Raw genomic sequence first — 20,153 nt, 5'->3', positions numbered from 1 at the left:
CCTACCTGGCCCTCTGTACAATTTTTGTACTCGGTGTGGCCCTCAGGGTAAAATGTTTGCCCATCTCTGGTGTGAGAGGTCTGGGGTAAGGATCTAAGCCGTCTCCTCTTTGGGGTACAGCTTCCAGCGGATTAGTGGGGAGCCATGACTGCACTCAGGACTGTCACAGCCAGGATAGGCAGAGGCTCCTTGCGCTAGAATCTCTTGCTCATCTGTACAGATACCAACCAGAGTCTGGGCCAAAGGTTTCCCTGGATTTCACACTCTGCTTGGGCAGCTTAACACATCACTCACCAGCACAGGGGTCTGTAGAGAGCTCTCCTTCCCCAGTGTGTTTCTGATCCTCCGCGTCCGACTGTTCCTCTTGTATAATCCACGATACAGCGTCACAGCCAGAGACTGTAGAAGTGGTTCACAGAAAGAGGTCTCAACAGGAGACTAGGGATGTTAAAATGTGTGTATTCAGGTAAACTTCAGCCGTTACACGTTTACACGCGGAGAGGAGGCAGTTCCAATGAAGCTGCCCGCCCCCACCCCCACGTAGCTGCTGCTGATACAGAGGCAGCAACGCAGGGTGGAGTCGGGGGGGGGGGAGGAGGACGGGACACCTCTGTGTAATCAGACACCTCAGGCTCATTGGTTAAGCGTTTACATGTGTACACTATCACATCCCTATAGGAGACACTGTTTGACTCAGATCCTACATTGACTCATTTCTACAAAGCATCTGGTGCCACTTTAATCTGAGCAAAAGTCTCAGAGAGGTGGCCGTGTTAGTCTGTAACTGAAAAAAGACTTTAAAAACCCCAGCAAAGAGTCCTGCAGCACCTTAGAGACTAACAAAACATGAAGATGGTATCATGAGCTTCCTTACAACCCACTTCTTCAGATAAATGGAGTTTAAGGGGTCCAGGTTCCAAATAAATAGCGAAGAAAGGAAGGGGATGGGGGAGAGGAAAGGAAAGAAAAACATGGGGAAAGAATAGTCAATTAGAATGCAGCTGATAGAGTGTGTTCTATGTAATCTGTAAGTATCTGGTGTTTGTTTTTTTTACGTAGCAGGTGATCCAGTTAACGTCTTTGTTTAAACTTCTGTTCTAAATATCAAATTAATTATTAACAATCAAACCTATAACAGAGGTTTAAACAAAGACCTTGACTAGATTCCCTGCTACATTCCACATCCTAAAAAGCATGCATCCAGTGCTGAAAACACTGGATAACACATTAAAACCACGCTGAAGTACGCAGAATTTTTAATGCCAAAAGGGACCGTTGCAACTTATCTGACCACCTGCATAATGCAGACCAAAGAAAAATCGCTCAATAATTTCTGCATCCAGCCCATAACTTTGGTTCGAACTACACACTGGCAGAAAGGAAAGCATAGGCTATGTTGGTGATACAAAAGACAGTAAGTATGTAGGTATATACAAGCACATGAGAACTGCATAGGTAAGGAGATAGTATAATACATATACAGTAAAACTCCCATTGTCCGGCATCCAGTGGTCCAGCACTCCTGATAGTCCGGAACCAACTGGAACCCAGAAGTGCTCCAGCCAGCCGGATGGGGATTATACCCCTGTGATGGGTCTGCTGGGACCTGCACTGCGGCCGGGCGGGGTCGGCGGGGAATGACATGGCGAGGGGCAAACCCTTCATTGTTTTGCAGGGAGGCAGGGGAAAGCCTCACACAGCCGCCTGCTGCAGGCCAGCTGGGACGGCAAGTGGCGGCAGAGGAGAGGGGGTGAGGCGAGGGGTGGTGCTGCGGGACCAACCTGGCAGCACTCCAGCTGCTCTGCCCCACTGCTTTCCCAAGTCTACCGTTCATCAGTTTCAGCAGTGGCGGACTTGGGGAAGCAGCGGGGCAGAGCAGCTGCGGTGCTGCTGGGTTGGTCTCGCAGAGCCGCCCCTCACCTGAGCGGTGCTGCGGGACCAACCCAGCAGCACCCCAGCTGCTCTGCCCCGCCGCTTCCCCAAGTCTGCTGCTGCTGCTTGTAGCCCCAGCTGGCCTGTCGCCAGCGGCTGCGTGGGACTTCCCCCTTCTCCCTGCAAAACGGCGGAGGGTTCGCGCTGTTCCCCGCTGACCTCCTTCTGTCCCCCGCAGACCCATCACAGCCCTCCTGCCAGAGTACCTCCTGATTCTCCAGCATATCCGATAATCCAGCACCCCCTGGGTCCCAAACGTGCCAGATTATTGGAAGTCTACTGTAGCTTGATGCTATCAGCACAGAGGCGGGAGTATTACAGATACCTACATTAGAAGGTAATATGCAGGTACACATAAGAGAGGTTGAATTTGGTCAGTTTGTAGTGGCAAAGACAGCCTGCACATTTCCTGGTTGCTGTTATTTTATGCTCCAGAATCTAAGCTTTCATTAAAAAAAATAAAATCAAACCTAGCTTTTCTAGTGGCATGACAACTGAATTTTATCATCACAATGATGTCTGCTGAAGTGTGCAAACAGCTTGAAACAGCAGCTCAGAAAGGGACACACCGTTCCTATTTATAGTGATAAGGTGTTGCCTCTGGAACCTACCGATGGCAATAGACTCCCTCCCCGCAACATTTTAAGCTTTCACAGCTGATCAAAGCTCACAGGAAAGAAGAGGAAGCACACAACGAGTCATCTATTTTGGTGTCGCAAAAGGCAAAGCCAGGTTGAAAGTAAGACTTGGGAAACAGCCCAGCTCTTCTTTCATCTTTGATCGCACCGTGCAATCGGGTATGAGGAGGAGATGAATGTTTGGAGATAAATATTTCTACCCAATACTCTGCATTTTGGCAGAAGATCAATAACTTTCCTTCTGTCACACGTCACATGCAGAGAGGTAAGTGCAGGCATGCCGCTAGGCAGTGGTAGAAAGCTGGCATTAGATAAATAAATAGAGGCAAATCTGATTACTCCATGATTACCTCCATTCTGCTGTCAGTTAAGGTGTCTATTTCAGAGGCTTTTATTTTAGCCTTCAGCAAGGAATGTCTCTCTCTTCACTAACTCACAGGTCCAAGTGTAGTTAGAGAATAGCTGTGCAGCAGATGGCAAGGAATTGATTTGGTCTGACTATCTATTCCAACAGCTTTTTACTTCAATCACCCCGTGTAGAAGACAACATAAGCTCGCTGGGACTTAGGCGATATCTATCCTTTGAACCCATCTGAAGTGATGACTTCTACTTTTTGGAATGGTTTCAACCCATTACTGACCTGTGCTGGAGTCTGCAGGGACACGCCTCTCCTTAGCATCCCCCTGATCTCCAACACGCGGTTCTGTGCTTTGTTCGGGCTGGCACAACAGGCCAGGCGCAGCAACGGGAGAGGCTGCTCGTGGGGAAAAAAAGAGAGAATTCCATTCTGTGCATCTAAGATTGACCATTTTGGATACTGGCAACTAGGGATGTTAGCTATCGGATAACTGAATAGTCGAGTAACCACATGCATTCTTATTGGTTATTCGACTATTCTATGGTTTCCGGGAGCGAGGCCAGCAGCCCCACTCCTAAAGAGCCTCCTGCCACCCCGCAATGCTGCCTCTGCATCAGAGGCAGCAATGCGGGGTGCCAGGCAGGGGCCATTTGCAAGGGGAGCCCGTTTAAAAACTAGCTTCCTGCGCAGACCAGCTGCCTGCTGCCCCATGCTACTGCCTGATACAGAGGGAGCAGCACAGGGTGGCAGCAGCTCCTGTCCGCGTGGGGTCCGAGCTCCCCATGGACAGAGGCTGCTGTGGGGTGGACAGCTGCTAGGAAGCAGCCTCTCTCCACGGTGACCCGGGATCAGGGCTGGCTTTAGCAAACGTGGGGCCCGATTCCGGGGGGCTGGGACGCTCCTGCGTGGGGCCGCGCCTGCGCTATGGAGCCTCCGGGTGGGGCCACGCCTGTGCCGCGCACCCGGGGCGTCGCCTACCCAGGGCAGCACTGTGCGTGCATCGCGCACCTGGGAGCAGGGCCCCCTTACGCGGGGGGCCCCATTCCAAGGAATTGGCCAAATCGTCCTAAAGTCAGCCCAGCCCAGGATGGCCGCAGACAGAGGATGGTCCAGCAGCAGCCCCTGTCCACGGAGGGGTCTGAGCTCCCCACGGACAGAGGCTGCTCTGCCTCCCATGGAGCAGCCTCTGTCCACAGTGAGCTTGGGCCCACTGCGGGCAGAGGCTGCTTCATGACAGCCTTTCCTGCCCCCCAGTCCCACGCCGCTGCCTCTAATAGAGGCAGCAGCACGGGGAAGGAGGCCGCGACACCACGGAGCCAGTGCTGGGAGGAACTGGCTTTTAAGCTGGATGCCCCCTGCACCGGCTTCTGCTTCCCCCACACCTTGCTGCCTCTGACACAGAGGCAGCAAGGTGGGAAGGGAATGTGAATATTTGACAAGATTAACCCATATGCCTAGGCTTATTGTAGGGGACCTCCGAGGCTGGAGGTTAATGCAGTGAGGCAGGAGAGAAATCTAGAAGGAAAACTTTATTATGCATGCATGCAGGCTGACAGCTACCAGAGTGAGAGCACCAGCAGCCCTGAGAGACAGTTTCAGGGATCCATTATACAGTATGTTCAGTTTAGTTGTTGATTGTTTTCTTTAACATATCAAAGTCTCAGCAGAAGTACTCTGAGAGGTTTCTCTTCACACCAGGAGTGCTAGAAGTAAGTTTTACAGTACAAAGGCACATGAGAACCTGAGTGAGGAGTCTGCAAGGCAACTGTGACAAAGATAAGAGTTTACATGGCAATTTGTGACAGACTAGGAGTCTCCATGAACTTGAGTTAGGAGGCCTTGTAAGGGTCTTGATTAGAGTTAAGATGATTTTCTGTTACAGGGAGAGAGGCCTGGAAAACTTTTAACCTTTACAGCAGATTTCTTTTAGAGAGTTTTGATTTCCTGCACAGTCCCCCCTAAGACACAATTGGAGTTATTTGATTTCCCCCCACATTATCGGTTAATTGTATAGTCGACTACTCGTTTACATCCCTACTGGCAACACATTCAAAACGTCTGAAAAGCTGGAACCACCGAGGTTCACAAGAACTTTGGTTTTTGCTTTATCCTTCTCATGCCCTTTCTACATTGTTTTAATCCATCACTTACTGACATGGGGTTCAATAGAAACAGTCCTTTCTTCAGAGTCCCGTGGATCCACGATATACGGCTCCTCCCCTCGTTCTATCCGGGACAGGAGGTCAGGCTTAGAAACAGCATAGTCTGTTCATGGGAGAAGATATGGAGTGGGATACGGTTGGGTATTTTATTCATGTTAGTTACACCGAGATTGCAAGGATCCTTTCAACTATGACACGTGTTGGCTGTGTTTAAAAAAAAAAAAATCGCGTTCACAGCAAATCAGTTTAAATGAAAAGTAGAACCTGGGTTTGCTTACTCATTGTCTAGCGAGGGGCCGATCCTGCAGATGCTTTACTGTCAAGCACAGGGCTTATTGTTGTAAGTAGGCCCATTAACTGTGATGCCTGGCAAAGTTCTTTCCTGCAATACAGTAGCACTTAGAGGCACCAGACAAGATCAGGGCTCCATTGTCCAGATACTGGTTCTTTTTGCTCCCCCATGCTGCTGACATGGCTCCAGCCCGTGGACTATGTCTTGCCCACCGCAATCTACATTGAACTTGAACACGTAAATCCCACCATGCCTCTAGGGAAGTGGTGGCCCAAAGCCCAATAGTGCATCTTTTGGCACTTCTTCAACAGCAAGATGCGAGGAACCTGAGCTGTTGGGAACATCTAGAAGACTAATGGCAGCTGCCCAGCAAAACAACCCAAAGGGATGCTAGCGAGAGGAAAACCAGCCCACAAAAGCTCTCCCCACTTCTAACAAAGGAGTGAAAACTGATCTTACCCAATGAAATCAGGGTCTCGTAATTCCCCTTCATCGTGTCCTTGTACAGCACCTTCTGCCAGTCACTCAAGCTCTTCCACTCCTGCTCATTGAAATAGACCGAGATGTCATCAAATGTCAGCGGCACCTGAAAGACAAAGGGTGACACGTGCTCACCACTTTCTCACTCTTGTCGCACCCTAAGAACGTTTTAAAGTTATTTTAATGTGAGTTGGGCCAGAATCAAATTACTAGGGGCCGGATATTCAGCAAGTGTAAATCAGTATAACTCCACTGACTGAAAGCAGCAACACCTGGTTACACTAGCTGAGGGTCAGGTTGTTATGATTTAACATGACAATAGGTCCCTGAGGTCCCAGTCAGAATCTCTCTCTATTGTACTAGATCAGGGGCAGTGTTCTTGTAAACTAGGCGCTTGTGCGGCTGCTCAGGAGGGATTCCAGTGCTGCCCAGCTGATTAGCAGAGCGCCCACAGTTAGGTTTTGTTCCTACTGGTGGTGCACAATCACACATGCCTCAGTGCACATAAAATTATTCCGCACATGGGTGGAAAAGATCAGAGGGACCACTGGATGGTGCTGTAGAAACAGCCGAGAAGCAGAGAGTTTTAAACAGATTATTTTTAAACATACAGATTTAGGGAAATGTTGGATTACAAATGTTGCAGTCTGAGGGTCTTCTGATTCTGGGGTTTTGTTCAGTCCATTATAGCAACAGGACGCTTAAATCTAGAGCTTTGGTTCATGCTCATCTCCAAATTGTTCATAAAAGCAAATCTAGACACTGAGTTCTATCATCAAGTCACAAAGCAGGAAACAGCACCCCCCCCCCCCCCCCACTTTCCTGTGATCTGGAAGGATCATATTTAAATAAAAAGGATCGTTCCATGTCTGCAGCCCCTTCAGATATTGGCTTTTCCATTTGTCAATTACAGGAGCAGTTATCACTAGTTGTGCTGGTAGTGTCCATGACTGTCTGCAGGGAATATCTGAGCCCACAAGCCCCCATCCTCTCTCATGCAAGGCAATGGGAGTTTAACACAATAAACATGATTCACTTTGCAATCTGCAGCTTAAACATCGTTGATATTCCAATGAGAAGAGTCTAACTAACATTGACTGAATTTGACCGAACAGCTCCAAGGAATCACAATCAGCTGATTGGCACAGTCAATAAGGTGCATTAACTAAGCACATCTGAATGGATTATTTTCCACTCTGTTGGAATTTCCTAACATTAAATTTGAGTGACACCGACGTTAACTGATCTAGGTGGTTCCCATTATGCCTTTCTGTTAACGGGCCCATCTATACAATCCTCTGCCAAGTGAAAAATAGACAAGAAAGCTTACCGGAGAGAGGCAACGCAGGTTTCACTTCAAGTGGGGTTTCACACACACAATAAAAGTCTGAGTGAGGAAAATCCAATCCCTTTCAGGCTGTTAGGGTGATTATAATTGCTCAATTAGTATTGGGGCAAGAGGGTAACATTTTGAAACACTCAGGCCCATTGGGCTTTGCCTAGGACAATGTAGAGTGCTGCGACGGAAGGCTCTAAAATGGAAGAGGCATCGAGGAAAAGTCGGAAACTAAAAAGGATAGGTTAGATTGGAAGGAGATCGATACTCCAGTGTTTGTGTGACCCACACACCTGCTGGGTGTGGTTCACGGTCTCATGTAGTAGCATTTAGACCACTGACAGAGAAAAAGAGAATGAGTTTGCTCTACCAGTCTTAGCTGAGTGCCAGCTGGCTCTTAGCTCAAGCTGTAGTGGCTCCTGCACCAAGCTCCCAGGTTCAGTTCTGCCCATTAGCATTACACTTGCAGTGCCAGACTGGGCTCAGGTCCTTTTGGCTATGAATATCCCAGAGGCCCTTGGACAAATCAGTCTTTCTGTGCCTCAAACTTACACATGGGGATTATAGCACTGTCCTACCTCACAGGGGTACAAATATTTTAAAAGATGGGGTGTCGCTCTCATGCAGGGCCACATAAAATAGATAGGGAGGATTTCCTGCTTCTGTCTCAGGCTATGAATTTCAGTCTTAGGTCTCTAAAATCTGGAATAAACTCTTCTGATTAAGGAAGATTGCTCTACCATTCCCTCCCCTTTCCCTCAGCTGTCCCCACCATCATCAGAATAGAGTGGGGTCTAAATAGTCTATCCAGTTCTGACCAGCACAGTGGTTGGCTTGAAAAACCCTCTGCAGCTCCATCAAATCCAAGCACTTTAAGAATAGCGAAGACAGCAATAAGATGGGGAAAAGAACTGGCATGGGGAGGAAAAAACACTTCTGTATCCAGTAATAAAAGGGACTTAGTTAATCCATATTTTAATGTAACACTGCGCCGTCCATATGGAGTGCCAAAAATGCTTTCCAAATACTCGTGGCTTAAGCCTCAGGTATCCCTATGCAGAAGGTAAATATCAGCCCCCTTTTAAAGGTGAGGCCCTGGAAAGTTAAGAGGTGTGTCCAAGACTGCACAGGTAGTTCGTGGCAGAGCTGAGAAATAAATCATAGAATTATAGCAGTGTAGGACTGGAAGGGACCTCATTTATTCATATAGTCCAGTCTCCTGCACTCAAGGCAAGTCTAAATAATAATTAGACCCAGATTTTGATTCCCAGGTCTGTGCATTTACTACAAGACCATCCTTTCTAGTCTATGCTGACTTCTAACTCCTTAGTACTATGTCTTGTCTACAGTAACCCCCGCCGTTGATCTAATCTACTTCACTTCCTCTACGCAGATCGTGTAGCTGAAGTCGACATACCTACCATGGCACCCTGTGCGTGGCAAGGTCAATGGAGGATGCTCTCCTATCAACTCCGTCTACTCTACTTGTCCTGGTGGGGTACTGGCATCGACGGGAGAGTGCTCGGTGATTGATTTATCATGTCTAAGCAGACATAATAAATCAATGGCCTGTGGATCGATACAGGAGACAAGCCTCTCGTTGAGATGTGCTGCTACAAAGCTCATTTTCCTAGCTCATCACTCTGATCATGTCACCCCCTCTACTGCCCATCACACCAGCAAAAAATGTCTCCTCTGTCCCCGCCCTGTTCCATCTCATTCAATATTTTATTGCGGACTCCTTGGAGGACTGTCTTTTAGTTCTGTGTCTGACAGCACCTGCTACAATGGGCTCCAGGGCAAGGACTTACCTTGGGCACCTCCCCGTGAGTCCCTGGGGGCAGCCTCAGGAGCCAGAAGTTCCTGTTCTTCAGCAGGTTCTCCATGTTCTCCAGCTTCCTCTGCAGCAGCCCGTACTCCTGGATCAGCGTCTCCAGCATGGCCCACTTGCTCTCCAGCTGGTTATTGAACTCCACTGCGGTTTTCTCACAGCCTATTAGTTTTTTTTCAGCGGTCCCCATTCTCCCTTCCAGACTCAGCAACTGTGTGGCGTGAGAATCCAGTTTCCTCTCAACACCTTGGACTGCGGCTAAGACTGTCCAGAGGGAAGCTTCTGCACTTGCAGGGGGCGTCCCTTGCACAGAGGTTTGCTCAGGGAGGGCAGGGATGTGTAAAGCTGCCACGGGCCGAGGCTCCACCTCCCACTCATCAGCCTTCCCACTCATCATCTTTCATAGAGAGAAAACGAAAACGGGGTTGAGGTCACGTTCCTTATCAAAAAAGAAACCAGGCAAGCAGCGGCTCGCATGCAGGGAGCCGCCCGGACTGTTCAAGGATTGTGTCATTAGCATTATCGTCAGCCCACATGTCAGAGGCGTTGGTTAAAAGGCTGCTGGCATTTCCACGACTATCCTTGTTTATAGCGTCAAAGGGAACGGGAATGTCCCAGGCATCGGTTTTTGCCCTAACTTATTTGAGGAAAACTGCACTATAAGGCCAGAGCATTTCTAATCATATTCAGTTACAAACAAGACTAAATTAGCCTCAGAGAGGTAGCCGGGTTAGTCTGTAACTTTAAAAACGAGTTGTCCTGTGGCATCCTAGAGACTAACTAAACTAACTATACACACACACACACACACACACACACACAGGGCTCGAAAAACCACAGCGAGAGCTACATGCCAGCACCGCACCACGCATGTGCCAAACCAGCACTGCTCATGCGCGCAGCGCCGGCGAATAGGGCGCACAGAGCAACCAGCTGAAATCTACTCACCACGGGCAAGTAGAAACAGCAGTTTGTCGAGCTTTCGTGGGCAAAGCCCACTTCTTCAGCTGATGATTAAATCACTACCGCAGTCCGACTCAGAGAGAATTCATGAGTGTGGTGCAATGGTCCCCAGAGACTGTTTGCACTGGAGCTGCAGAGGTAATTCCCTGCTTGAAGAGATCTACTTGCCCTAGCTCTAGAGAAGTGTAGGGCTAACTGCTCTGACTCCACACTGGCCAAGTCGAGTGGCCACACTCGCGGTAGCTGGCCTCTCCTGCTGCTTGCACCATGTCTACGCTCTACTTTTAGCATGTGAACTCAAGTGGCACTAGTGCGACTATGCCTCCTTAAGATGGGAATTACACAACCAACACAAAGTGTGGACGTTCCCTGGGTGTGTCTCTCCTCCCGTCATGGCCCATCTGTGCACCAACATTTCGCCCGGCAGGACCGTATCAGCAGTGACCATACAGGATAGGAACCAGTGGTGACTGGTGACAATGGAAGGGGTGAGCCCCACCTCTCCACCCTGGCGCGTTCCAGCCATTCCTGAAGTGATGCAGATGGAGAGTGGTGCCATGTGGGCTGGAGCCGCCTGCTTGTGCCCTCCCTACCGCCGCAGGAGGGTGGATGAGTGAGGGGGCGCATGGTACGGATACCTGCTACTGGCGCCAGCCCTCCTGCTGGCCAGCTCCTCCCAGGGCATGGAGTTCCGTGTGCACTGCCTACGTGTCACCTACCATGGGAGCAAATTGTATCAAAGCAAACAACACTTCATCTCACAGCATCCCAGGGAGGTAAGTCCGTACCACAGCTGTCCCATTGTTTGCGTGCAAACACTGCTTAGAAGTGTTAAGCAAGGGCAGAGTGTAAACGTGGCCAGACCAACATTTGACTCCATGTCCCCTACTCCTCTTGTCCTTGTCACAAACTACGAGTTTGTCCAGCCCCTTCTCCACAGGTGCAGGAGCTAAGGGTGCAAGGGGGCGGGGGAGGGAGAGGTGCTGCAGCACCCCGGGTGACTCCCTGTGAGCTGTGGGCTCTGCTGCTTGCTTTGCATCCAGGAACCCAGCGGCTGCCCCACACTCTGGGGGTTTTACTGCTGGTTCCATACCTGGGGGACCAGCTGCTGCCAGCCCTGTGCTCTGGCTGCAGCTCTGCACACCAGGGCTTTGCTCAGGATCTCAGCTGAGGGGAGCAGGACAGGCGTAAGGGAGGAAGATGTCAACACTGGGTTGTTAGAGTTTAGCCGTTAACTAATAAGCTGACGCTGATCGGTTAATGTTATCAATTGAACTCTTCCCCGTTCGCAGGGAGGTGGTTTCGCTGTACGCCACCTTCCCAGGAGCAACGCCAGCAGGGGAGGCTTCGCTGAGGGCTTTGCAGTATAAAACTTATTTAATACTGGAGAACCCGCAGCGCCTGTAACCATGGAACCGCAGAGATTTTTCAGCAGTTACAGTTTTAACCGACTTTTAACATCAGCACGCCCACTCTTAAAAACGTTCCTGCGCCACTGCCTGTCTCAGTACTAATGCCTTAGCTCACTGTGCTTCCGAGGCAAATTATTTCACACTGTCCCAGTTTCCTTTTCAATACAACGGAGTACTAAATCTGAAGGTCCACAGGATGGAAGATCTCTTCAGTCATCTAACTTGCTTGCCTTCCTAACTAAAGTAGTATTATCACTGTTCTTACAGACCGGGGTGGCCCGTGAGCCTAGGCGAGCTAGGCTGCTGCCTAGGGTGCTGTTGGCCCGGGCGCCCGATGATGACATCACGGGGCGCTGGGGCACCCTGTGATGATGTCATGGCCATTGCTGGCCGTTAAGGCAGGGGCGCCGTTTGCGCCGCCCCGCCTAGGGCGCCAGCTGCTGCAGCCGGCCTCGGGCTGCTCCTGCTTACAGATGGGAAACCTGAGACCTGCTGGGGCTAAGAAACTTGCCTAGTGGTCACTGTGGTCCAGCAGTTTAAATACAGGCCTGAGTGACAGGAGAGCTCGGAGTGGGAGACCACGGACCTCCATTTATTCCCTCCCCAATTAGACAGAAGATGGCAGTGAGCCCTACTTATAAAGCACTAGAGAAGTGTAGTTTGGGGTTTGAAATGGATCCCATATGAAGAGAGATTAAAAAGACTGGGACTTTTCAGCTTAGAAAAAGAGGAAACAAAGGGCTCTATAAAATCATGACTGGTTTGGAAAAAGTGAATAAGGAAAAGTTATTTACTTATTCCTACAATATAAGAACTAGGGGTTACAAATAAAATTAATAGGCAGCAGGTTTAAAACAAACAGGAAGTTTTTCTTGACTCAGTGCACAGTCAACTTGTGGAATTCCTTGCCAGAGGACTTGGTGAAGGCTAGGAATTTAACAGGGTTCAAAAAAGAACTAGATCAGCCATTCTCAAACTTTTTGGACTCCGGAGCCCTTTACGTGCGTAAAAATGCATGCAGAGCCCCAGTGGTCTACTGATTGCATGTGTTATACCTATCAATGTTTCCAGTTTGTCAACCCTGTGGAGCCCCTGGAGATGTCTCGCGGAGCCCCAGGGTTTGAGAAACACTGAGCTAGATAGATTCATGGAGGTTAGGTCCATCAATGGCTATTAACCAGGATGGGTAGGAATGGTGTCCCTAACCTCTGTTTGTCTGGAAATGGGTGACAGGAGAGGGATCACATGAGAATTTTCTGTTTTGTTCCCTCCCTCTGGCATTTGGTATTGGTCACTGTCGGCAGACAGGATACTGGGCTAGATGGACCGTTGGTCTGACCCTGTCTGGCTGTTCTTATGTTCTTAAGTGTAAAGCATTATCAAGGCCGGTCAGTAACAGAATGGAAGTAGAGTTCAGGATCACAGATCTGTGCTCATTTCTCTAGGCCTGCCGAGATCTTCCTGGATTCACTCATCTTTTTTGTCCCCTCCAAAACTGCTTCATTTTTGACTAAGGTTCAGTTAACAAGCTCAGACACATGAAAACTCATAACCACCCCAGAGAGGTGTCCAGTATTATTCCCATGCAGAGAGAGAAAAAAACCTGAGGTTAAGTGACCTATCCCAGAATCACACAGCAAGCCAGTGGCAGTACTGGGAATGGAAACCATGACTCATAATACTCAGTCCTCCCTCGCAACACGAACACATAGCGTTATCCACTGACATTTGGGTACCTCGGGGATGACTTTTTTCCGGAAGGCTCCTCTTCCTTTTGGCTGCGATCGGGACGGTGGATTCTCATTCATGCTTGGGCAGACGTTCAGAGTGGGAACTGCTGTTTTGGTTAAAAGCAACCGCTTTCCAAATTCTAATTTTTTTTGCGTCACGCTGGAAATGTCAAAGCACTCGTCTGTGAAGTGCGCGGAGCAGATCAGCGAGCGGTCGTGTCCCCCTCTCCAGTCCACTCTCTTCAGCTGAACAAATCTGTCCCAAAGGCTCCTAAAGTGAGGGTCTTTTGGAAATTTGAACAAGGACACACCATCTTGGGTGGTGTTGGAACACCTGGCCACCACGCAGCGAGCTGGCATGGCGTGTAATGTAAAATGTTACTACATTACGACGTCACTAGCAGTTCTAGAGATTCCTGCAGCTGATGTTAGGGAAGAGACTTCAAAGATTTCTAAGTAGCTCCAGGAGTTGGTTGCTGCCTGGCCCAGGGAATCAGAGTAATGCTCAGAATCCAAAGGTGAGAATACTCCCTTCTTCAAACACCTTGGCTTTTTATTTGAACACCACCTAAAAAACAAATAGAAAATTCTCTCACGCACATAACTATACTGAAGTTCTGTAACCACACCAGGTGCACTTAAACCCTCAGGTATTTATTTTAAAAACAAAATTATGCCATGCTTTCAGAGCCTGGTTTTGAAAAACATTACACATGGAACTGCACATGCAAAACGAGTGCCCAGCTCCATGCACACAGTCCAGGTAACTGTATGAACAAAGACCTGGTTAGCCCCATATAAGAGTTAAGGGAATGTGGATTGAATAAATGGGCGGTAAAATGGACAGAAAGCTGGCTGGAAGGTCGGGCCCAGCACGTAGTCAGGATGGTAGTTGGTATCTAGCGGAGTGCCCCAAGGTTCGGTTCTGGGACCGGTTTTGTTCAACATCTTTATTAATGACCTGGATGAGGGGATGGATTGACCCTCAGCAAGTCTGCAGATGATACTAAGCTAGGGGGAGAGGTAGATACACTCGAGGGCAGAGATAGGGTCCAGAGTGACTTAGACAAATTGGAGGACTGGGCCACAAGAAATCTGATGAGGTTCAACAAGGACAAGAGTCCTGCACTTGGAACAGAAGAATCCCAAGCATTGTTACAGGCTGGGGACCGACTGGCTAAGTAGCAGTTATGTAGAAAAGGACCTGGGGGTTATAGTGGATGAGAAGCTGGACATGAGTCAACCAGTGTGCCCCTCTAACCAAGAAGACTAATGGCATATTAGGTTGCATTAAGAGGAGCATTGCCAGTCGATCCAGAGATATGATTATTCCTCTTTACTCGGCTCTGGTGAGGCCACATCTGGAGTATTGTGGCCAGTTCTGGGCCTCCAATTACAGGAAGGATGTGGATGCATTGGAGAGTCCAGTGGAGGGCAATGAAAATAATTAAGAGGCTGGAGCATATTTCCTATGAGGAGAGGCTGAGGGAGTTGGATCTATTTAGTCTTCAGAAAAGAAGAGTGAGGGGGGATTTGATAGCAGCCTTCAACTTCCTTAAGGGAGGTTCCAAAGAGGATGGAGAAAGGCTGCTCCCAGTGGTGACGGATGGCAGAACAAGGAGCAATGGTCTCAAGTTGTGGTGGGAGAGGTCCAAGTTGGATATTAGGAAAAACTATTTCACTAGGAGGGTGGTGAAGCACTGGAATGGGTTACCTAGGGAAGTAGTGGAGTCTCCATCCCTAGAGGTGTTTAAGTCTCGGCTTGGCAAAGCCCTGGCTGGGTTGATTTAATTGGGATTGGTCCTGCCTTGAACTTGATGGCCTTCTAAGGTCTCTTCCAGCTCTATGATTCTAAGAGACCTAACCTCACCCAGCCTGTCTCTCGAATATGCTGAGACGGATACAGCTACAACTCCACCGCACCGAACATTTGCTGTTACAGAATTTGTGCCCACAATCACAACAGCACCTGTGAAAGTCACACACCTACGATTTTCCAATTGGGCCCTACCTGTTCAAACTACCGGGTTCCTCCCCTGCCCACCAAGAGCCTTTCATCCCTGCAGGTCAAAGCACTTTAAAAACAATGAATGTGTTTTCAAAACCCTTCTCTGAAAAATAAGAATCAACACCCACTCCCCTTTTGCAGGGGCAGCCTATTAGAGATGAAATAACCAGTGCTTCATTTGTGCCAGGGCTTGCCAGAGCTGAGCCCTGGTACCTTCAGGCTTGCCAGTGCATAGCCCCAGCATCTCCAGAATTTCAGTTCTGAAAGTCAAAACATTGCGTGAGCCCAGCACCTCTCCAAGTCAGCAGCAAAGTCAGAAATCCAGGCTCTCTGGCACTGGGTCCTGCTGCTCTAACCACTAGTCCATACGCTGGCCTTTCCCAGCAACGCTCCTGGGTAAAAGGATGGGGATGCCCAGCCGCGGCCAGGCCGTGACTGCCACCCCCAGCAGGCATCTAGACAAGCGCAAGGTCCAAAGCCCACCTGAGACAGGTGAGCCGGGTTGCTAAGAGCCGCGCACCAGGAATCAAGGCATTTCCTTGCTCCCCGCCCACGGGAGCCGGGCAGCAGCTTCTCCCGGCTTCACAACCTGTGGCAGGCAAGGCCCGGCTCTCCCTAGCGCTCGGAAGCGGGGTGCTCCCCCCGGGCTGGGGGTCAGGAGCGGGCCCCCCAGGGCCGGGCCCGAGGGATCCATTGGAGCAGGGCATTCGGAGCAGCCGGGACGCGTGTAAACGCCCAGCCCAGGGGGTTCCGAGCGAGTCCCTGCAGGGAGGCGCCGGGCGAACGTGCCCCGGCTCTGCGGGGACATCGGAGCCACGCACCGCGGCGCCCCGGCCTCATGCCCTTACCTGGGCAGCGGCCCGCTCGGCCATGCTGCTCCGCTCCGGCCGCAGCGAGCTCAGCTGGGGAGAGGGAGCCGCGGCCGGGCTGGGACGCGGCGGGGCGGGGCGCACCAGCGGCCCCTGCCGGCGGAAGCTTGGAAGCAGGAGCCGCTTTGCTGCCCTGGAAGCGCCCCAGGGGATCCCAGACCTGCTCTGGCTGTGGAGGAGGGAAATGAGCAAGAAGCGGAGACCCCAGGGGAGGACACTCGAAGGGCCGTTTTAGGAAAACACCTTTTCCCTCCGCATGGCACCTGTTTGTCTCCCCCGTGCCCATTTCTCCTGCCCAGGGCACTTCTCACCAGTTCAGGGGACGCTTTTGTTAGCAGCTGTAATGTCTGCCAACGCGACTTCCAACAAGGGACAGGCAAAGCAAAAAAAAAAAAAAAAAAAAGGGGGGGGGAGTCCCTCCCTTGTAGTGAGGGACCTGTGGTCACCCTACTTGTAGAGGAGAGTTTTACCACCTATTTGTGGGTGAGGGTTTAAAGGGGCCCACTCCTCCCTCCTTCCCTGTGACTCATTGCAAGATGGGTGTTGAGTCTGCTGTGCTCTTTTCTCCTCCCTCCCCACATTAGGAGCCTGTTAGGATCTGAGCCCTACTGGTCCTTTTCCCCTGTTGTCCCTGTTCTTCTTTCCCACTCCTCCTTTTTCCTCTGCCACACTTATTCATTGTCAGGCCTTGGTTTCCCTTCACTCCCGGCGCCGAGCAACCGGTTCCCTTGCAGACAATTTGCTCTTTACAGCACAAAGTGGACAGCTACTTTCTACCTGCAAAAGTTTCTGAGTGCCTGTGGATGTCACCCTAAGAGACTGCATTGTTAAAAGCTACTAAAATTGTCCTCGACATACACACACACTCATACAAACAGTTCTACTGAGGGGATACAATTAAAGACAATGTAGTTTCTCACCTGCACCCAAAATTTTGGATTTCTTAAAAAAAGGGATTAATTTTTTTCCATTTAATTTGTCATTTTTTAAAATGGGAATTCCATCAAAATTCACAAGTGTATTTTTGTCTTCATCCTTATAAATGATTATTTACTATAATAAAAAAGCACCATAGTCAATGTGGTTTCCAGTAACATTGTCTTCTAGTTTTCAAACCTTGAGCATTGACATAGCTGTGTCAAAACAGAGCACTAGTCCACATTTCCCCATTTTTCTCTTTTCTGTAAGATTGAGAAGTGCTACTATTCCAGGTTCATCCAATTTTTCTGGCTCATCTTGGTTCAGTCTCTTTCAACATTCACTCACTTATGGCAATTTTGAGGACTGTATTTGTTCTGGTGATTGTCTTTTCTGCTTGGTTTTAAGAGAAGCAATCCCGTTTCAGGCACACCCCTTTTATCCTGGCATAACCAAACCCTTACACTGCTTTAAGTTATTATAAGATGAAACTGTGTAGCAAATTTGATGGTCCTAGCTTTTACCATTTAGGAGTTATTAAACAGACAAACTCTTTAAAATAAATAGTAGACTAGCACTTTTATCTGGCATTGCTCAGGTCCTTAAGGAGGCGCTCTGGGCAAGGGGTGCAGGAGTCAGGGTTGGGGATGAGGAAGGGCTCTGGGCAGGGGACTGGGTGTGTAGGTGTGTGGGTAAGGGGGTGGGCAGGAAGTCTCCTGACATTTGTACCAGGACTGCTTGCTCTTCCCTTTCCTGTCCCTGTCAGGGAGCAAGGGCAAAGTGCACAGCTCGTCTGCCACCTGCGCTCCCCAGCCATAGTGAGGAATGCACCAACTGTGCACTTCCCCCTCACTGAGTAAGGGGAACAGCCAACAGTGTCTTCAATTAATATTTTTGGGGGTGGGTTTGAGAACTTCAGTCCCACCCACCCTACCTACCTAAAGGGCATCTGAGGAGTGGGTGGCTTGGGGATGGGGCTGTCCTGGATGGGTGGGGAGGTACCCCAAGCCAGCCCTTTTCACCTGCCTGGTGATTCAGTCTCTTTTCTGTATAGTTTTATGAGAAACAATGCCATTCTGGACACATCCCAGTTTCCTGGCACAGCCAACCCCTTAAATCTTGCTTTAAGTTATAAGAGGAAAATATATACCGAATTCGGTGGTCCTAGCTCTTACCATTTAGAAGAAGTTCTTGAACAAACTCAAATATATAGTAGATGTTTACTCAGTGCCTATAATATCACTTCTCTCCCACTCCCATTTACATGCTTCCATGAAGATCTTCTAACAAAACACATGATAAAAGAGTTACTATGTTTGGCATCCTTCATGTACTTCTTTGACCAAGTTCAGATCGACTCTAATTTATTCTAAAACATCCCCTTGTATTAGGATAATTGCTTATTTTGCTGTGCTCTCCAATGTTTTGCTCATGCTGTAACTTGTCAGACTAAAATCACTTTTTAAAATTTTGTTATTGAATATTAATAGCAAACTAGCTTCACATACAGTATGTGACAGACTGTTGCCATATAACACAACAGGATACCATAGAAAGAAGCACTTAAAATACAAGTGTAGCTACATGAAGACATTACACTATTTGTGGGTTGTACGTATATTCATTCTGTTTGGAGACAGGGTAAATGGCTCTGCAACAGTCCTCGTCTTGGGTAACGAATGGAGTGGAAAACTGTTCAAGTAGTCATTAGCAAAAATGTTTCGTATTTTATTAATGGTAGGCATAAATCCAAGGTATGTTTTCAAGATCTGTGTTGGTAGAATAAAAGTGCTTTTAACAGAGATTCAAGGAACAAACATTTAAATAAGATATTAACTGAACTCAGAAAACATCTTTACTACTATGTTATTTCTGAAGGTGACTAGCCTCACATGAAAAAATACCTACTAATTTTACACAGTATAATATTACATGCTGGGGGTGGTGGTGAAATTCACATATAAGTTATTTATCCACTCTGGGTCCAATCTTTCTCCCATTTAAGCAAATGGCAAGATTTCCATGGACTTCAATGAAATCAGGAACATTCCCTATAGCTTTAGAAACTAAAACTTATCTTCATTAGCTCCAAATGGCCTGCTGAAGCTCCATATTTTTTTCACTTTTAGGTCCAATAAAGCTTTGCATTTTATCACAAAGATACTGCTTCACAATTAAAGCAGACTGTTTCTAACAAGATACAATAATGCTAATTCAAGCTAAATCTACACTGGCACTTTTCAGTGCTGTAATTTTCTGTTTCAGGTAGGGATGTTAAAATGTGTTTAATTGTGTAACCACAGAAAATATCATTGGTTACAAGTGGGGAGGCAGGCAGGAGCTTCTCCCTACAGAGGCAGCAGCATGGGGGTGGGGAGGAATGGGGGAAAAAAGGCAGGCGGCTCCATGTGCATAACCATAGAGGTTAACTGATAAGCCCAGGCTCACAGGATATAATCATGCTAATTCATGATTGCTAGATACTGTCTAAATCTACATTGGCACTACAGCACTGTAATTTTCTGCCTTGGGTAGGGACAAGATACAATTCTGTAAAGCCACAATATAGACTAAGCTATAGCACTGGGAGTTGTGCTCCGAGCACTGTTAGCTACCCCCTCATGGAAGGGGTTTACATAGGGCACTGGGAGATATCCCTTCCAGTGCTTGTGCCACGGCCACACAGTGGCTACATCTAGATTGCAGGCTTCTTTCCGAAGAAGCTTTTCTGGAAGAGATCTTCCAGAAAAAAAAAAAAAAAAAGTTATTTTGAAAGACAGCATCCACACAGCAAAAGTGCATCAAAAAAGCAATCTGCTTTTTTCAAAGAAAGCGTCCAATCAATGTGGACACTATCTGCATTTCAGTTGTGATTACTATGGACGGAGTGGCCACTAGGGCACCTGTGCTTTTTCCTGGAGGCCTCTTCTTTTGAAAAAAAGGCTTCTTTCCTGTAGAAAGAGGTTTACTGCTGTCAGAAAAACCCCTTTGTTCTTTCTGCTTTGTCAAAAGAACACAATTGCAGTGTGGACGTAAGTGTAATTTTTCCAGAGAAACTCTGCAGTGTAGACACACCCTTTAGTAATCAGAAGTCAGCATTGTGATGTCCTACTGAATCTCCTGCGCTGTCAGTGATAACTGTTCAGTTGCATGTGTTGTGTTGACTGCTTGTGCAAAGTCAACACAGCAGACTCTTGCGCCCCCAAAGACCACAAAAATCAGG

General features: G+C 48.5%; 1 protein-coding gene across 1 annotated transcript in view; it reads right to left on the bottom strand.

Annotated features, from left to right (window-relative positions):
• The window catches only part of LOC102446752 (uncharacterized), a 31,382-nt gene extending 15,256 nt beyond the window's left edge, over positions 1–16,126 (bottom strand). Inside the window, exons 1-7 of the mRNA XM_075919837.1 lie at positions 15,992–16,126; positions 13,142–13,703; positions 9,011–9,427; positions 5,843–5,969; positions 5,081–5,194; positions 3,212–3,325; positions 295–399 (exon numbers count right to left, since the gene is read on the bottom strand). Of these exons, the coding sequence (XP_075775952.1) occupies positions 295–399; positions 3,212–3,325; positions 5,081–5,194; positions 5,843–5,969; positions 9,011–9,427; positions 13,142–13,495 (1,231 nt within the window). The 5' untranslated portion in view covers positions 13,496–13,703; positions 15,992–16,126. The remainder of the gene's footprint in view (positions 1–294; positions 400–3,211; positions 3,326–5,080; positions 5,195–5,842; positions 5,970–9,010; positions 9,428–13,141; positions 13,704–15,991) is intronic.
• Between the last annotated feature and the right edge of the window lie 4,027 nt (positions 16,127–20,153).

This window comes from Pelodiscus sinensis, chromosome 2 (genome assembly GCF_049634645.1).
Source record: "Pelodiscus sinensis isolate JC-2024 chromosome 2, ASM4963464v1, whole genome shotgun sequence".
Taxonomy (NCBI): Eukaryota; Metazoa; Chordata; order Testudines; family Trionychidae; genus Pelodiscus; species Pelodiscus sinensis.
The sequence above is the reverse complement of the archived record's forward strand: the minus strand, read 5'-3'. Positions and strand labels throughout refer to the sequence as shown.